Source organism: Schistocerca americana, chromosome 9 (genome assembly GCF_021461395.2).
Source record: "Schistocerca americana isolate TAMUIC-IGC-003095 chromosome 9, iqSchAmer2.1, whole genome shotgun sequence".
Lineage (NCBI taxonomy): Eukaryota > Metazoa > Arthropoda > Insecta > Orthoptera > Acrididae > Schistocerca > Schistocerca americana.
In genome coordinates, this window is record NC_060127.1 from 3,563,397 (window position 1) to 3,579,503 (window position 16,107).

The 16,107-nt window shown below is 40.3% G+C and overlaps 1 protein-coding gene across 1 annotated transcript in view; it reads left to right on the forward strand.

The window, feature by feature from the left end:
• The window catches only part of LOC124550846 (alpha-(1,6)-fucosyltransferase), a 315,823-nt gene that overhangs the window by 251,699 nt on the left and 48,017 nt on the right, over positions 1–16,107 (forward strand). The window contains exons 6-9 of the mRNA XM_047125574.1: positions 673–818; positions 2,869–3,076; positions 7,772–7,937; positions 11,836–12,022. Of these exons, the coding sequence (XP_046981530.1) occupies positions 673–818; positions 2,869–3,076; positions 7,772–7,937; positions 11,836–12,022 (707 nt within the window). The remainder of the gene's footprint in view (positions 1–672; positions 819–2,868; positions 3,077–7,771; positions 7,938–11,835; positions 12,023–16,107) is intronic.

A 16,107-nucleotide genomic window follows, 5' to 3' on the forward strand; every position in this document is an offset into this window, starting at 1 on the left:
TAAGAGCAAGTGAATGCAGAATGCCAACAAAAGCCTTTATTAGTAATTGATGATGACCAGACCCTCATTGAAAGGTGTGTAAAGTGACACATGAATACTGTATCTGTTGTTAGCACCAGACATAGGTACCACAGAAGTTAATTACAAATGTAGTAATTAGAATAGTCATCATAAATTTCTGCCTGATGCAAGTGATACCTTGTTGTGGACACAACTTATTGGCTGCAGCTCCTTGTGAAGAGGAGCTGCATTCTGTCTATAACAAGGAGGTTGAGCCATCAGTCAACTGATTAGTCAACTAATCGGTGACACTGGGTAACTCTCAGCCTGCCTGAGACACCTGACATATGTGACTGCCCTTCTTGTTGCTAGCAGTGCATATGAAGTGTGAATCATCAGTTAAAAATTGTGTGCAAAAGGGTGGTCGGATGTACGAAAGAAACCACCATTGTATTTGCATGGGAGAGGTGGCCACGTGCATATTGTCAGAGCTGGGCTTCACATTATCTACTCTCTCTTCGTAGAAATTCTTCAGTAAACTATATTGTGTGTCACTACAACTCGGCGACAGTTGGGAAACCTGATTGTTACCTAGATATTTTCAGACAGTGTTAGCACAAACATAGGCAGAAGTGACACCCTGTCACATTTGTTTCCTCTTTTCCTCCGCAGGAAGGACATGTCACTGAGGCCAGAGGAACGGGAGGCAGTGCTACGTGACCTTCAGGAGAAGTTGCGCCGCGCAGAGTCGCTGCTGGATGGGCCGGCAGCCACACAGCCGCAGCCAGCGCCCTTCGATGACAAGTACTCCGACATCGGTGAGCTGCACAGTTTCTCCTCCTCACCACCATTTATTTACTTTTGTAATGTGCAGTTTAAAGGCTAGTGCAGCAACTATTGTAAATGATTTCAGTTGACACTATTTAAATAATGTAAGACTATAGAACATTTAAATCTGGAAGGGCAAAAGTGGTAATTTCAAGTGTAATACTCCCGGACACAGCCAGTTTAATTCCTTATCCTTCCCTATCGAGTTTCAGCTCTGCCTCTAAAGGTCATTAAATTTTCATCTCACGCCCCCCCCCCCCCCCTCCTTTCGATTTTAAACTATTTTGACACAGAAAAGACCACTGTAGCAACATATTCTACTTTCTTAATGAATCTGGCTATGCAGCATGTTATCATGTATTGATTTTGTATGTCTGCCTGTATTTATTGCCATTTCTCTCTCTCTTTTGTTCCCATGCTTAGTTTGGAATATAGGTGTAATTTGTTCCAAATGATACATGTATTTTGTTCTTTAAATATGCACATCATCTCTTGAACTTTGCTGTGCGGGAAATTCAGTCAATAGAAAAATATTGTATTGTTGGGTAACTGACAAAAAAAAGGGGTTTCTTTGTCTTTCATGTGCACCTGTATTTTATGTATGTAAAATAGGCTAGGAACAACTGGTTCTGTAACATTTTGTCATGGTTGCTGTATATACCATATTTTTAATTTCATGTAATGTTTACCATTAAGACATCTGAAGCTTCTACTTTATTTGTAATGCATTCTTAGCCTTGTAATGGTAAAGTTTTTCACATAATAAGTTGTTCTTTACTTTACCACATCTTATTCTTATACATTGAAAGACCTGAGTTGACTCTAGTCATTTGTCACTGTACACGACATGGAATGGCACATTACTTGTAGAGCAGGAGTTTGTGGAAGTTGATGACGATATGCAGGAATCCAGGAAACTACCTGCTACCTGACCATATCATACCTCCTTCCAGCTGCCTAGCTTGGGGGGGGGGGGGTTACTAACATGGAGGAGGAGGAGGAGGAGATTTAGTGTTTAACGTCCCGTCGACAACGAGGTCATTAGAGATGGAGCGCAAGCTCGGGTTAGGAAAGGATGGGGAAGGAAATCGGCCGTGCCCTTTCAAAGGATCTATCCCGGCATTTGCCTGAAGCGATTTAGGGAAATCACGGAAAACCTAAATCAGGATGGCCGGAGACGGGATTGAACCGTCGTCCTCCCGTTACTAACATGGTACCTAGTGATGGTGTGCCATGACTAGCAGATTGCTAGTGTACTTCAGGAACACATTGATGTGCATATTGGTACAGCACCCGTTGCTAATTTCAGGGAACGCTGTGAATTAAGTTAAGCTCTTTTTCATTTTGATAGATTGCTATAAAAGTATGAAACATGCTAAAAATTTGTTTGTTTATTTATTTTTACCAACTCCTACACAAAATGTTAAGAGTGAAGAACTTCTTGGCAAATTGGAACTGTCTGCCAAACTGGGTCTCCAACATGGGACCTGACCATTGGTATGTTTTGCTCTTCCTGACTGAGTTATCCAAGCATGGCTTGTATCCTAATCCCAGTAATACCTATTCCCTACTGTACAAACTTTATTGCAGAGAAATGGCTGAGCCACAGCCCAGGATATTGTATCCAAACTGAATCCTCTACCCTGCATTGGAGTGTACACTGTTTCGAAACTCTGACACACACATTTTAATACAGCACAGACTGATATTCGTAGTCTTTGCCTCCATGTTCAGGCTAATTAGCCAGCCATTGACAGTGTCACATTTTTTTATCTTAATGAAGAATCCTAACAGTTATTGTCCAATTTTGATTTGCAATAATTCACTATTGACTGATGTCATTTATTTATTTATTTGTGATTGGTTGCTAGTGGCTTTATGTTGTGGTAAGATCTAAATGCCAAACCAAACCTCACATTTTGTTGCATTATATTTAGCCTGAGCTTGTAAGGTTTCCATACATGCTTTCAGAAAAACTGAATCTCTGTGTCATTTGACCAAAAACAGTTTCGATAGCAACATGTAACATTTTGCCCCCAGAGCAGCACGACGAGCCGGAGCAGCGATACGAGGTGGCACGGAGGCGTGTGGCACAGGGCTCTCAGGAGATGTGGTACTACGTGTCAGCGGAGCTACGGCACCTGCAGAAGCAGCTGGCCGAGATGGGCAATGCGCTGGGCGGTGAGCGGCAGCAGCAGTTAGCAGACCATGTGGGACACGTCCTCGACATGGCCCATGAGCACCACAGGTGACAGCATAGTGTATGAGCAAATGGGGGGGGGGGGATGCCAGAATACAGGAGATGTGCTTTGTTGGCTTCACAATTTTCTATATTTTTGGTGAGGAAAAAATGTCACTGTTCTGTTTGTCTTTTGCGCAGTTGTGTAGAAGTTGCTGGGACACTTGTTTACTGTAGCATTTTGTTGTATGTTTCATATAAGTAAGCTGACTTTTGATATTTCGTTTGTGTACAAGTTGAGACCACATGTGTCAGACATACTTACTTCATAAATGTAGATCGTAACATGTCACATACAGTTTAAATGTCCTCTTTCTGTCCTTTGTCCTATTATTTTTGACTGATAGTATCAAAACTCATCCATGTCTCATAATATATTGCATGTGTTCAGATGCTGAATGCAAAAAAAAAAAGGTAGTACTATATTGTCTGTTTAACCTACATGTTTTATAAATAGATATGTAGGTATTTGCTTAAATTATGCTTGGGATCTTTTGCTGTCTCCCTGGTGAAACAACTGAGGGATGGAGTTAAAGCTACTTGATTACCTGTTATTGGATAATGTATTGCTATTGATGACATCTGACGACCAGCATCATTGGTTGTGTAAACTTGCTGCAACAAAGTCAGTGAAAGAAGGTCCCTGACAGTTGCAGTGGGCTCAGTGTTGCTCTTTCATGCATCTACTTCACCCAGTCATGTAATGCTATTTTGTGTATGTGTATATGGAAATAACAATGAGGTATCTCAGCTCTGTAGATGGCTATTGTTTTCCCCTGTAGCCATTTGCACATATCTGGCAACACTGCTGCCAGCTGTCAGGGATATTCTTTCACCAACTTCTTGATTTTCTCATTGGTACAGCCTCAGCCATTAAGGTTTTAAATTGTCATAAATGTTCAATAAAAGTGACGGGGCATTCAAATGTCAAAATATTGGTGCGCGTGTGTGTCGACAAAGGCATTGGTGGCCAAAAGCTTATATTGTGACAGTCTTCTTCTTGTGCCTATCTGCGACTCATCTGTATGGTGAGTTAGCAACTTTCCTTTTCATAATATTGTAGCAGTTTTAGAGGCTAATATGCAAGTAAGTTACAGAGGCATTTAAGCATTCTTCCCATTCACCATATGCAAATGGAGTGGAAAGGAACACCAGTATTTGGTACAGTGAGAAATACCCTTCCCATGCACTCCATAGTGCTACACAGTGTGTGGATGTGGATAAACTGTCACACTCATTCTGCAACTGCTGCTGTTAAAATTATTTCAGCCTGTTTCATTGTTTATTTCAGCCCCAGGTTACACAAATGCTATTGTTATTGGTTTTGATGTCTTTGACAGTCAACATTGGGTGGTCTATTGAACTCGAAACAGAAACGGGGAGATCATAAATGTTTTTAAAAAATGTCATAGTTCCAGCACCAAGAGCTGCTGAGAAATATGCATTTATTACAACCAGTTTTAATCCTTAGACCGCCAGGTATCCAGTGTATGCAGGGAGGAAATCTGTGGAACACGTTTCAATATTTCACTGTCAATATAATGCTACCTGGTGTACATGCTTGTGATAATTCACATATTAAGATGTCACATATTAACACAAAGTAATTTAAACAGCTTACACAGCAGTAATTACGCTATGGCATCAAACAGCATAAAATTCATCATGAGTCAGTGAAATTAAAAGTACATAAACTAATGTGTCTGATTACATTGTCAAATAAAAAATGTACCAAACACTGTTAGTGTATATAGAATGAACATTAATTCCAACATTTGGTGCAGAGACATTCTGTATACCAGTGACTACACAGCTGAGTTATGTTCACAAGTTGAGCCAAAAATTATACAGAGGGTTTTGCATACCACAAGTATTTACAGTCCCAGTGTCCAGTATCATACCACTTATATGTGTTGTGTATCATATGAAACTCAAAGCATTAATGACAGTTTGTATAAAAACTTAAGTGATCTATACGTTGTATGGAATATCATATTACGTGTATATAACAACATTAATGTTAACAGTAGTGAAGTGCTAATAAGTAGCAACTCGTCCATTTGAATTTTCTGGTCTGTACATTTTGTACACCAATGTGTTTTTTTTCCCCTCCACTGTGGCCTTGAGGAAACAACACTCTTCAGTTTTTATTTAAGAGGAGTGCATGAAAGCTACATTTTTGTGTGTAGTACATCGCTGACTTGATGAAGTATTTACATTAACATTTAGGTTCTAATTCATTGTGGAAAAAAATTAAACATCATGAATATATAATGTGTTGCCTGATAATACGTAGGAGTATAGTTACATGCACAGTAAGTTATTAATGGTAAAATGCACACACAGTGAAAATTAATCCAATGTAATAAAACAACAGTTGCATACAGTGTACAACTAATATGAATTGACTGAATGTTGTACAATATAACAGAAACACATCATCAGCTAGCATTGTATTGACAGTTAAATATGAAATGGATTTCATGTGGTCTTTCCCTCAGTATACAGGATACCTGATGATGATCTCTTGATAGTAGAACAGTGACATATTTCAAATGCTTATGAGCTGTGTGCCACCACCGTCATAAAATGTATAATAAAAGTATTTTTTGTACAATATGGTTATCGTGTTCCTCTTATGCTCTCGATTTGGAGAACTCCTCGCATGTGTAATCAACAAAGAGGAACAATACGTGTATTTGATGCACTTCATAATGAGATAGGAAGAGCTACAGTTTTTAAAAAAAACCAGCTTTACTCTTTATAAAATATTTTAAGTATGGAATGTATTCCTAGCTGAGCTGGTCTTTAAGCAATTTTTGTTGTTACAGCTATCACTTGGGAAATATAACAGTTCCCTTTAGAAGTTCTTGTGTGCATTCATGAGCTAGGAGTAAGAGGTGGCCATGTTGCAAATGACGCTGTCTCTAGAGCCATCAACTACTCTTTCTGTTAGCTGCTCAAACTTCATGTAGTGAAGACAGCCCACTCTTTCAACCTGTGTTTCCCAAGTTCCTATATGATTTCTGATACTTTATGATGAGGTGTGTGTTTTTGTTCCCCTATATCTTTTCAGTGCTCGCTCGTATAAAACAGGCTCTTGTTGCTTTGTGTGAGACATCTGAGGGAGAAAATTGTGTCCAAATGCGGAGTTTCTCAGTGTGTTGGTTGAAGGTTAATGTTTTTCTTCATTTGGCAAAGTAGTAGCCCAGAAGAGAAAAAAAAAAATCGACAACAGTTTTTAATGTTGTGTATTTTTCCTCAGAGTAGTGCAGGGCGAGACAGCTAAGACAGCCCATCCAAAATGTATAAAAAATGAGTAAGTGAATTGCATTAAGTTATAGCAGGGAGTGTGGTGAAGTATCTAACAGTCAAGTAATTTTTAATGTTTATAATTGCCGAATTATGACACCCTCCTTCTTTTTCTTTTTTTAGTGAAACTGTGTACTTAACTGCTGTGGCACTGGAAAGAGCCATTGTAAAACATAGGTGGAACATGTTACTATTCGATCAAGACAGCAGCATCATGATCAGTATCACCAAACTGTTCGAGGAGTGGTGCAGTTATATATTGAAATATATCGTGATTGCGTGAAACTCTTATCATCTGCAGTTGCAAACATTATTAAAAAATTCAAGAAATTGGAAACATGAAGCCTTGAAGTAAGAACAGCAATATATGAGAGAAATGTAACTAACATACCCGCGGTAACACAAAATTCACACATCACTAGAAGTCGGCTCCAGTGGGTGAGTGGGATCAGCCAAAGGAGTGTTCTGCGAATGCATGCGAGACATTTCACCCTTTCCACATTTTTTTGTTTTTGTTTACAGATGAAGTATCATTTACAGATCATGAGCAAATAGATTTTCACTACATGCACTATTGGTGAGTTGAAAATCCACACTAGCGGAAAGAAATAGATGAACAATGACCTCAGTCACCTAATGTGCTGTGCAGGCTTTCTAGGATTCATATCATTGGTCCCTGTTTTGTTGATAGCAATTATAAATGCTTCTCCCAGCAGAACTGTTCTGGCGGTTATTGGGAAACGTCACACTTGACATAAGGCAGTCCATGTGTGTGGTACCAACATGATTGATAGCGTGCCAGTTTCATCCAGATAACTACAGCCCTTTACAAATCCAGAAGAAATTTAACAACATTCTGAGCTCCTGATATAAACGCCATAACAATATGCACATGAACTAGCCCCGAATTAAGCGTCTGCTTACATTTGGACCACTAGGGCAAATGATGCTGTGTTGTTACAAAGTTCCATACATTATGTTGTTGAAGTCCCCTTTTGAGCCACAGAAAAAAAATCATAGTTCCATTTTAAAACAACAAAGTTACTGTCATAATTTGGCAGCAAGAAACATTATAAATTTCTTCTACATCAGAAAAATCACCACATTGTCTATTATAACTTACAGAAACCACACTTCGGTATATTTATTACTTCTGTATATGTTTTGGCTGCTACATCTTGTATTTTTCCTCATTTATGATTTGTACTGTGTATGTTAAGATGATGAGACCCAATGATGCTCCTGTAGTTTAAACAGACAGCACAGTAAAGAGATTCATGTAACAGATGTTTGTATATGTTCCAAAACATCTTTGATACCTCCTATTCCTGAGGTGTTTTTGTTGTGCACCATTAACTTTTTCCAATGCGTAACTGTATCCTTCGCACACAGGTCCCTGCAGTCGGACATTGATGAGTTGGCCAGAGTGGACGGCTACGAGGCATGGCGGGAGCGAGAAGCCGCCGAGCTGAGTGACCTGGTCCAGAGGCGGCTGCACAGTTTGCAGAACCCACAGGACTGCAACACTGCCCGCAAGCTTGTCTGTGCCCTTAACAAGGTGGGTAGACGTGTCAGTAAGTGCGTGGCTGGTGCTGGACTTGCAAAGCACTGTAGAACTGTCCCAAACACTTGGCACATTTATAATTAACTGCTTAATTGCCTGGCATTATTTTATCAGAATTGCATATTAGTAAATGATGCAGTACAAATAATGGAAAGAGGAGAATTTACTCACCATAAAGTTTACTTGTTTAAGGTAATAACTCTCCATTAGAGGTCAGAAATGAGCTCCATGTACTCGCCTTACACACGCCAGCAGGTCCTATGATGTCATCTGTGAACTCGCTGTCTCCGTGCACTGGGATACGCATAGAACACTTGTTCAAAACTACTGTAAATTTTTAAAATTTTAATCTCTTTGTAAAACTAACAAGTAACATAAGCTGTGGCTTGGTGTGTCAGAGCCACCACAGCTGTAAGAATTCTATACAGGATGTATCACAGTTAGTAGCAGAGACTTCAAGAGTCAAAGTGTATGATGGAAAAATGTGATGGTGGGTTGATAGATTGCTTATGTGGAAAAAGTTCTCGAACCAGCTCTGCATCACCAAGTCTGTGATGACAGTACAAGAAAACTGGACGAGAGGATGAAGTGTGTTCTCTAAATGCTGATCAGTTATGAAGATACATTCACAACAGTTGTCAAAAAAATTACAGAGATGGATGATAAGCTACACAGCTCAGCAATTAGTCCATTATTGCAGGTTGTCATGACCAGAAGAATACATAAACAGTGTGCCTTTTGGGTCACAGGCATGTTGCTCTGTGCCAAGTTTTTGTTTGATGGAGCGTAATTGTTTTCTTGTGGTGGAAGCGGAATAAACAAGAATTTTTTGACGAATTTTGTATGTTTTTCGTCTTTGGGGGGGGGGGGGGGGGGGGGGGATCTGCTGCATTAAACTTTATCCAGGCATCACTCTTGCTCTTATGGAGCATATTGCTACTTTACGACAATAATGTCATGGACTTATCTTCTGTACTAAATGACATTTAGCCTTACTCTCCTGCACACCTCAGTAAGAGAGAACGAGTAGTCAAGTAGGAAGCAACTCCAATGCCACCATTCTCAGAATCTTCATATATATATAAGACGTCTTCCCCTCTCCTTCCCTCTTTCCTGATGAGGCAACAGTTTGTTGCGAAAGCTTGAATTTTGTGTGTATGTTTGTGTGTCTATCGACCTGCCAGCGCTTTCGTTCGGTAAGTCACCTCATCATTGTTTTTATATATAATTTTTCCCACGTGGAATGTTTCCTACTAATATATATGTATATCAATATAATAGAAGGAAACATTCCACGTGGGAAAAATTATATATAAAATCAAAGATGAGGTGACTTACCGAACGAAAGCGCTGGCAGGTCGATAGACACACAAACATACACACAAAATTCAAGCTTTCGCAACAAACTGTTGCCTCATCAGGAAAGAGGGAAGGAGAGGGGAAGACGAAAGGAAGTGGGTTTTAAGGGAGAGGGTAAGGAGTCATTCCAATCCCGGGAGCGGAAAGACTTACCTTAGGGGGAAAAAAGGACAGGTATACACTCGCACACACGCACATATCCATCCACACATACAGACACAAGCAGACATATGTTTGTTGCGAAAGCTTGAATTTTGTGTGTATATCGACCTGCCAGCGCTTTCGTTCGGTAAGTCACCTCATCTTTGATTTTTTTTATATATATATATATACACGTACCTGTTAATTCTGTACCTTACACTGTCATTGTTTCATCCTTAGTCTTTTAGTACTATTTTTTATACTTTAACTATATTTTTGTTTATAAGACTGGCATGTAAAATAAAACATAGCAGTGCCGTCTAATATTGTCACATGCAAAATTTGCAATGATTACTTTCTTTCTCAGTTTTCATTGGCAAGAACTAATTATTATCTATCATATAATCTATACAAATGGATGTCTCTTGTTACATCTTGAAATTGTATCTGTACAGCATTTACTACAACACATCAGCCAATGATTTTTGCAGCCTCCTTTATTGGAAAGCACCCTGGTAGAGCATCTATCATTTTCATAACTACATGCTGCTGTTCATGGTACGTCATCTGACGTGACAGTATTTGCCTATCGATATTACAACTACCTAGTTGGAGAGTAGCCTGCTGCCCCATCTTTGGAATTGCGTCTATACTTACCATGGCAACCAGTGGCTTCTAAATTGGTTCTCCAACAGGCCCAGAGAGGGAATCCCATGTACTGTCGAAACGATTTTTATTTCTCTCATATGTTTAATATTTTTACATATTTTATCTGAGAATAGCTGTTGAACCAGCTAAGTTTCATGTATTTGTATGTTTCATTCTCGTCATTGTTCTTTTAATTACGAAATTTTACGTTGTTATTTGGCTTTTGACCCTTTGGTTAGACATCATTGTGTCAAAAGTGGACGGAGCCTCCAGTGTGTGTACATATATATATCTAAAAACAAGGATGATGTAACTTACCAAACGAAAGCATTGGTATGCTGATAGACAAACAAAGAAACACAAACACACACACAAAATTCAAGCTTTCGCAACCAACGGTTGCTTCATCAGGAAAGAGGGAAGGAGAGGGAAAGACGAAAGGATGTGGGTTTTAAGGGAGAGGGTAAGGAGTCATTCCAATCCCGGGAGCCGAAAGACTTACCTTAGGGGGAAAAAGGGACAGGTATACACTCGCACATATCCAGACTGCTTGTGTCTGTATATGTGCGAGTGTATACCTGTCCCTTTTTCCCCCTAAGGTAAGTCTTTCCACTCCCGGGATTGGAATGACTCCTTACCCTCTCCCTTAAAACCCACATCCTTTTGTCTTTCCTTTAAGTTACATCATCTTTGTTTTTAGATATATTTTTCCCACGTGGAATGTTTCCCTCTATTGTGCACTGCTTTTTCTAGCAGTGATTTACCACCAGGAGGAGGCTCCTGCTCATACAGCATTTTGGTAATTCATCATTTTATATAATTTTCTTTAATGTATGTAGCCCTATGATCAGACTTTGTATTTGACTTGTAGGCCTGAAGATAACCACAGGCGTGGTCAAAACCAGTTACCAGAATAAATAATCTGTGATCAAGACTGATTTTAATAGTAACTACTAGTAATAACATTGATCACTGGCTGCTTCCACGACTTATTCAAAAGTAATACCAGGATTAGTGAACAGGTGATCCAATGGAGCGACATGAATAGCTTCATCTTGTGCACTGCACAGTATGTTTACATCTTTGTACTGCCATTTATTGGAAACAGTGAGTAGTGACCACACATCACTCACTCGGAGCTTTCCAGGTAGGCAGTCTCATGACTGAGTGGTGGTGGGACTGGGGTGAGGTAAAAAATTCTGGACGGTCACCTAGTCAGCGTCATTTAGACTTGATTGCAACAGGCAGGTTCAGATGGATGGTGGTTGGACTAAGGAGAGCATCAAGGAAAGGATGAAAAAATTGAACTGGCAGACATTTGACAACAGGTGCAAATTTACTTGCGAAAGCCAACTTATGCTGGTTATTCACACTATGTAATTGAGATATCTCAGAATGTGCTACAGCCCCCACCCTCATCTTCCCTCCGCAGTATACCACTCCTCCAGGGACTGCAAAGACAAGACTGATCATAGTACTAATAATAGCACTACATACATGAATGGAATAGGAAGAAACATTGACCTGTAGTACATGGTAAGTACCCTCTGTCATGCACTTTAGTTGTTTGCAGATGCAGTTATGAAGAGTGTTACACAGGATAGACTAGTGTAGGAAACTGCATCAAATGAGTTTTCTGATTCAAGACCACAACAACATGAAATTTTCTCATTGAATGGTGGTTGCTTATTTGCCTTTATTGCTTGTATTACCTCCCTCCTGCTACCTGTGTATTGCTGTACAGGGCTGTGGCTACGGCTGCCAGCTGCACCACGTGGTGTACTGTCTGTTGGTGGCGTATGGCACCCAGCGGACTATGATCCTCAAGTCCAAGGGCTGGCGGTACCACAAGGGCGGCTGGGAGGAGGTGTTCCTGCCTGTGTCAGAGACGTGCACCGACGCCGGCGGCAGCTCCAGGTCTCACTGGCCCGGTGAGTAGCCACATCAGTCAGCTGTGTAACAGATTAGTGCTGCAGGCCTCTTCTTATGAAGACAGCTCAGCGACCTCCAATGTGGACTAGTCATCGGATGTCACCTGAGCTTCAAATCTGTCAGGAGTACTTCAACCCTTCTCAAACTGCCCAAGTCAACTGTTGGTGAGTTATAGTGAAGTGGAAACATGAAGGAACAACCACAGCTAAACCAAGACCACTGTATACTGACAGATAGGTACTTTCAGGCATTGAGGAGGGTGGTTGTAAAAAAAAAATGTATAAAATCAACGGAAGTAATCTTTCGTGAATTCCAAAGTGCTACCAGCAGCCCAGTGATGGTCGATCAGCTCATCATAAGCCATACATTTCTGTAGTCAGAGCTGAGCAATGCTTGATGTGATGAAGAACACCACCCCTGGAAACAAGTGATTTGGAGTCATGTATCAGAGTACTCCCTGTGGCAATAGTTAAAAGTGTGGTGAATGCTACCTGCCATGAAGTGTGGTAGCAACAGTGAAGTACGGGGATGTTTTTTGTGGTGGTCCCCTTACAGCGCATAAGAAAATGCTAAATGAAGGAGGATATGAATGCATATAAAACATTGTGTACTGTGTACAATAGAGGAATAATTTGGGGACGATGATTGTATCAGTGTGACAAAGCACCAGAGTCAGAGGTGTGTGGGCAATAACATTCCTGAAATGGACTTGCCTGCCTACAGTCCCAGCCTGAAACAGATGGGTCCTATGGGATAGGATCGAACACCAACTTCGCTCCAGACCCCAGTACCCAACACCCAACAAACTACATTATCTAGTTTCAGATCTCGAGGAAGAGTAGGCTGCCATGCCTCCACAGACAGTGACACCTCTTTGCAGGCATAAAAGAATAGCCTGGACAGAATGGGAGGGGATGTCGGAATTACTCCTGGTACTGCATACTAGCTGGTCATCCTGACTCCCTGCCCCCACCCCTCCCCCATATTCTTTGAGGAGGGGAAGGGCACAGCCATCTGTGGTTCCACACAATTTATAGACAGACAGGTTTTAAAAATTGTGGAGGGGTGTATTACGATGGATTTTCTTTAATGAAAATGGTAGGGTTCTTATAATTACTGTATTTGTATGTCACAGATTTGCCAAGTACAGAAATATTAAATATTCAGATTGCACACAAAACAGAAAACTAGGCTGATCAAGCAGGGAAGCAATTCTCGTTCACATGCCACAAAGTTGCTTAATTCCGAAACAAAATTTGAGAATAAATTTAAGGAAATAAACCCTAGCAATCAAAATGCACTACATTATATTTTTAGTTTACTTTGAAATGTGTTAAAAATCCATAATTTATTCATATAACATAAAACATGGTTGTGATATGGAGGCAATTATTAAAAGTGAAAAAACTATGCATTAGACATCATAAAAATATCCATAGGGTCTACACACTTCTAATCCTTGTGTAACTTTTTTTAACCATAATTATAGACCCATATCAATAACATCGATTTGCAGAAGGAGTATGCAACACATACTGTGTTCAGGCATTAGGAATTACTTCGAAGAAATTGATTTATTGGCAAATAGCCAAACAGATCCAGTTCAGTTGAAGAAACTAGCTGTCCATTCACAGTAATGAATGCTATCAACAGTGGATGTGAAATTGAATACATATTTTTAGAATTCCAGAGGGCTTTTGACACCATTCTTCGCAAGCGACTTCTAATCAGTTTGTGTGCATATGGATTATCATCTCAATTTTAATGAATTCAGTTGTTTCTCAACACCACTGACACTAACATTGACTTCACTCACCTTTTCAGTGGTACGAGGATTAATTTGAGGGTAATTCTGGGTTTTACTTTGTAAAGGAACATTTGAAAACAGAGGTAAGCATTTCAGCTTTTGCGTTGCTACCCTCAGTTTCATTTCCTGCCTCTTTTGTGAGTGACTGAAAACTAACTTTTGTGTCACTAACAGTTTCACATACGAGCAGAATTTCTTTGGATTTTGTGGAAAGTCTTTTAACAATACTCTGATATAGTAGTCATTGTGAAGGCATCTCACAGGGCTCTCTTGACAGCCAAACGCATTTCATTCAGCATCTCTTGCTCTATGGCCATATGCTTTATCCAGTGCATGTCCACCAGTTCTTTAAAACATGAGCCATAGTTCCTCTACATGCTTCTGCCCTGTGCTTAAACTTCCAAGTTCCTCATTAAGATATGACGCTACCAATTTTTTATCTAATTTACTGAACATATCTATTTTTCTGCTTGTTTTATTTGCTTTGTACATTGGTAACCATTGTTGTCACAACTGCCTCATAGTCATTGATACCAGTTTCAATGTGGACATCTTCAAAAAAGATCATGTCTATTTGTTGCCACTAGATCCAATGTATTTCCTTCCTAACTGCCTGTTGTAGGTAGTTTTGAGAGAAGGCATTTAGTAAAGTTTTACACGATGTCTTATCATACCCACCACTAACAAAACTGTAATGTTTCCAATTAATTGTTGGGTGATTAAAGTCTCCACCAATGGTTACAGTAGGACTGGGGAACTTACATACAAGTGAACTGATGTTTTCGGTTACGTCAGGATATGAGTCTTGTGGGCTGTAGAACCATCCAATTAGCATATTCTGCCCACCCCTTATACTGAGACTTGCCAAAACAATCTCACATGCAGCTTCAATTTGTACCTTGGTGGATTTGAGTTGCTTGTCTACTGCGACAGATACACCACCTCCATTTCCCATTAGTCTATCCTTTCAGTATACATGTAAATTTTCCCTAAAAATTCTCACTGCTATCAATTTGTGGTTCCAACCAGCTTTCTGTACCTAGTATTATGCGATATTCATTGCTTTTTCAGGAGAACTTCGAACTCGGGCACTGGGTGGTCAACACACTGGGCTCGCATTCGGGAGGGTGATGGTTCAAACCTGCATCCGACCATCCTGATATGGGTTTTCCATGATTTCCCTAAATTGCTTCAGGCAAACGTCGGGGTGGTTCCGTTGAAAGGGGACAGGTGATTGCATTTCCCATCCTTTTTTAATCTGAGCTGTAGTCTGTCTCTAATGATCTCATTGTTGAAGGGATGTTAAACACTAATCTCCTCCCTGAATGCTTTGGTAGTTAACCACTAGGATTTCAGTGTTCGTACCTGCTGTAGACATTTCTTTCAATATTACACTGATACTTCTGAGTTTCCTACAGCTACCATACCTGGATTGGGTGCAGAGTCACCTGATAAAAAAAAACCTTGTGTGCACCCCACGCACAGTCAGCTATATGATATGTGGCACACACCTGACCAATTTAGGGGGATCCTACAGTTCTCAATTCTGTGGCGCAAGTCTAGGAAGTCACAACACCTTTGAAGTCTCTGTTGCAGTCCTTCCTCATGACTCGGAATTGAGGGGCCATGGTCAGTTCTGGGGACATTGCTGCAAATTGTGAGCTTTGTGGAAACTCCGTGCATATGTCTGATCTTTGCAATCTTCTCTGCCCATGTTGGAATGATCCTAATATGAACTTGGAGCCCATATGACAAGCATCATTTGTTCCAGTGTGTGCCACAATCTGTAGTTGCTTTCACCTTATTACCTCAATGGCTGCCTGAATAGCCTCTTCAACGTGTTGAACGGAGCCACCAGGCATACAGTCTGAGAGCCCCTGGTGTCCTTACCTGTCCCTTGCTGCCATTTTCCTAAGGGGTACCATCATTTGCCATACATTTGAACTGCAGCAGTTAATACACCTCTACCCTTTTGCACTTGCCACCTCATAAAACAAATTTCCGTGAAACAGGTGGATTGAGTACCATTGGCTCAATTTCGATTTCACTGAAAGACAGCACCTCAAACTTGTTGGTTAGAGGGATCAGGTACAACAACCTGAGTGCTCTCACACCCTGTACAGGACACCTAGCTCTACCACTGAAATGCCACTCGCAGTCAAGTCAACGAAAGTCACTCAACCCATTTCTTGTTCAAGAACAGTATTCATTGTGGGGCTGCATTTTGGCAGGTAAAATGTATTACAGGACAGTAACTTTAAGCTAAGCCTGCTGATT